This window comes from Osmia bicornis, chromosome 6 (genome assembly GCF_907164935.1).
Source record: "Osmia bicornis bicornis chromosome 6, iOsmBic2.1, whole genome shotgun sequence".
Classification (NCBI taxonomy): Eukaryota; Metazoa; Arthropoda; class Insecta; order Hymenoptera; family Megachilidae; genus Osmia; species Osmia bicornis.
Genome location: NC_060221.1, coordinates 12,084,290 through 12,085,715, shown reverse-complemented (window position 1 = coordinate 12,085,715; position 1,426 = coordinate 12,084,290). Strand labels below are relative to the sequence as shown.

The following is a 1,426-nucleotide window of genomic DNA, read 5'->3' as shown; positions in this document are numbered from 1 at the left end:
TGTTGATGCAAAGAGATGCATAACAATAATGGCCGAACCACCGGCTTCGTCGTGGCGAGAACCGTTGGCTTTCTTCTCGGTGACGTTGAGCGCGGTGATTGGTCGGCCTAACCGGCATCCAAGGTGGCTGCCGGTCGCACTGAAGAGTGCTGCCGCGGTCCGCGTGGCGACGGTTGAAGTCAATGCATTTTCGAACATTCCGCCCGCCATCAGCAGCTCGTAGAAGATGGTGATGTGTTCTGCACTGGAAGAAGGGCCAACTTTGCAATTGGCCGTGTTAGAGTTGAGGTGGCCGTCTTGATCGTGACGACTCTCGTCAGTCCATCTGGTCCAGGGTGAACTGCGAGCACTCGAGCAAGAGGCCACTTGCATGGTGGGAAGCGCTCGTCTGTAAGCAGCACCAGAGATCCAACGTTGATATTGTTGGAAGGGCGATGCCACTTCGAGATTGATTGCATCCGTTGGAGGTGTTGAGATGACCAGCGCTTCTAGAACTGTTGTAAATTTTGTTGAATGAGATGCCACCTGGCTCTTGGTGAGAGATTGGCCTGTTCAACAGATGGCTCAGGCAGTGTTGAAATTGCTCTTCCGATAAGAAAATGAGCTGGTATGAGCACTGAGAGATCGTCAGGGTCGTCAGTGAGAGGCTCCAGTGGTCGTGAATTGAGCGTTGCTTCAATCTGATTAAGAAGAGTATAGTATTCTTCAAAGATGAGTAAAGTGTCACTCACCGTACGTCTGAGATGGTATTTGACAGACTTGACCACTGCCTCCCACTTTCCTCCCATGTGCGGTGCAGCGGGTGGATTGAAACTCCAAGTTGTGTTGTCGTTGACGAACAGCTTGGCCAATCGTTGATTGTCTTGAGTGCCCTCGACGAACATTGACCTCAATGCTGAATCGGCTCCGATGAAGTTCGTGCCGCAGTCGGAGTAAATTGTATCTGGAATGCCTCTTTCTGCTGCGAACCGTCGGTACGTGGCAATGAACCCATCCGTTAAATAGTCGGTGACCAATTCCAGATGAACTGCAGACGTGGTCATGCAGACGAAGACACAGATCCATCCTTTCTGTGTCTTCGCACCTCGCCCCTTCCACGTCTTGAGTGCGATGGGACCGGCGTAGTGTACGGCGGTGTGAGAAAATGGGTGTGAGGGTGTAACCCGAGAGAGAGGTAGTTGGCCCATCAGTTGATGGGCACGGATCCCCCTCTGCCGAGCACACACAACACACCGCAGGATGTGAGACTTGACTGGAGCTCGTCCACCGATGATCCAGTACGTTTGTCTGATGTGAGCGAGTGTGAGTTCATAGGTTAACTGAGCGTTGCTAAGTCTTCCTCCAACTCGAATGACCCCTTGATCGTCGATAAAGGCCGTGAGTCGATTGAAGGCGTGAGACGATGGCAGCGTTTGGTTGTTGACCA

General features: G+C 52.2%; 1 protein-coding gene across 1 annotated transcript; it reads right to left on the bottom strand.

The window, feature by feature from the left end:
• Positions 1 to 488: 488 nt before the first annotated feature.
• On the bottom strand, positions 489 to 1,043 carry LOC123987911. The gene is made up of 2 exons (XM_046286232.1): positions 732 to 1,043; positions 489 to 680 (listed from the first exon to the last, which is right to left on the bottom strand). The coding sequence occupies exons 1-2, from the start codon at positions 1,041 to 1,043 to the stop codon at positions 489 to 491; spliced, it is 504 nt and encodes a 167-aa protein (XP_046142188.1).
• Positions 1,044 to 1,426: the final 383 nt, after the last annotated feature.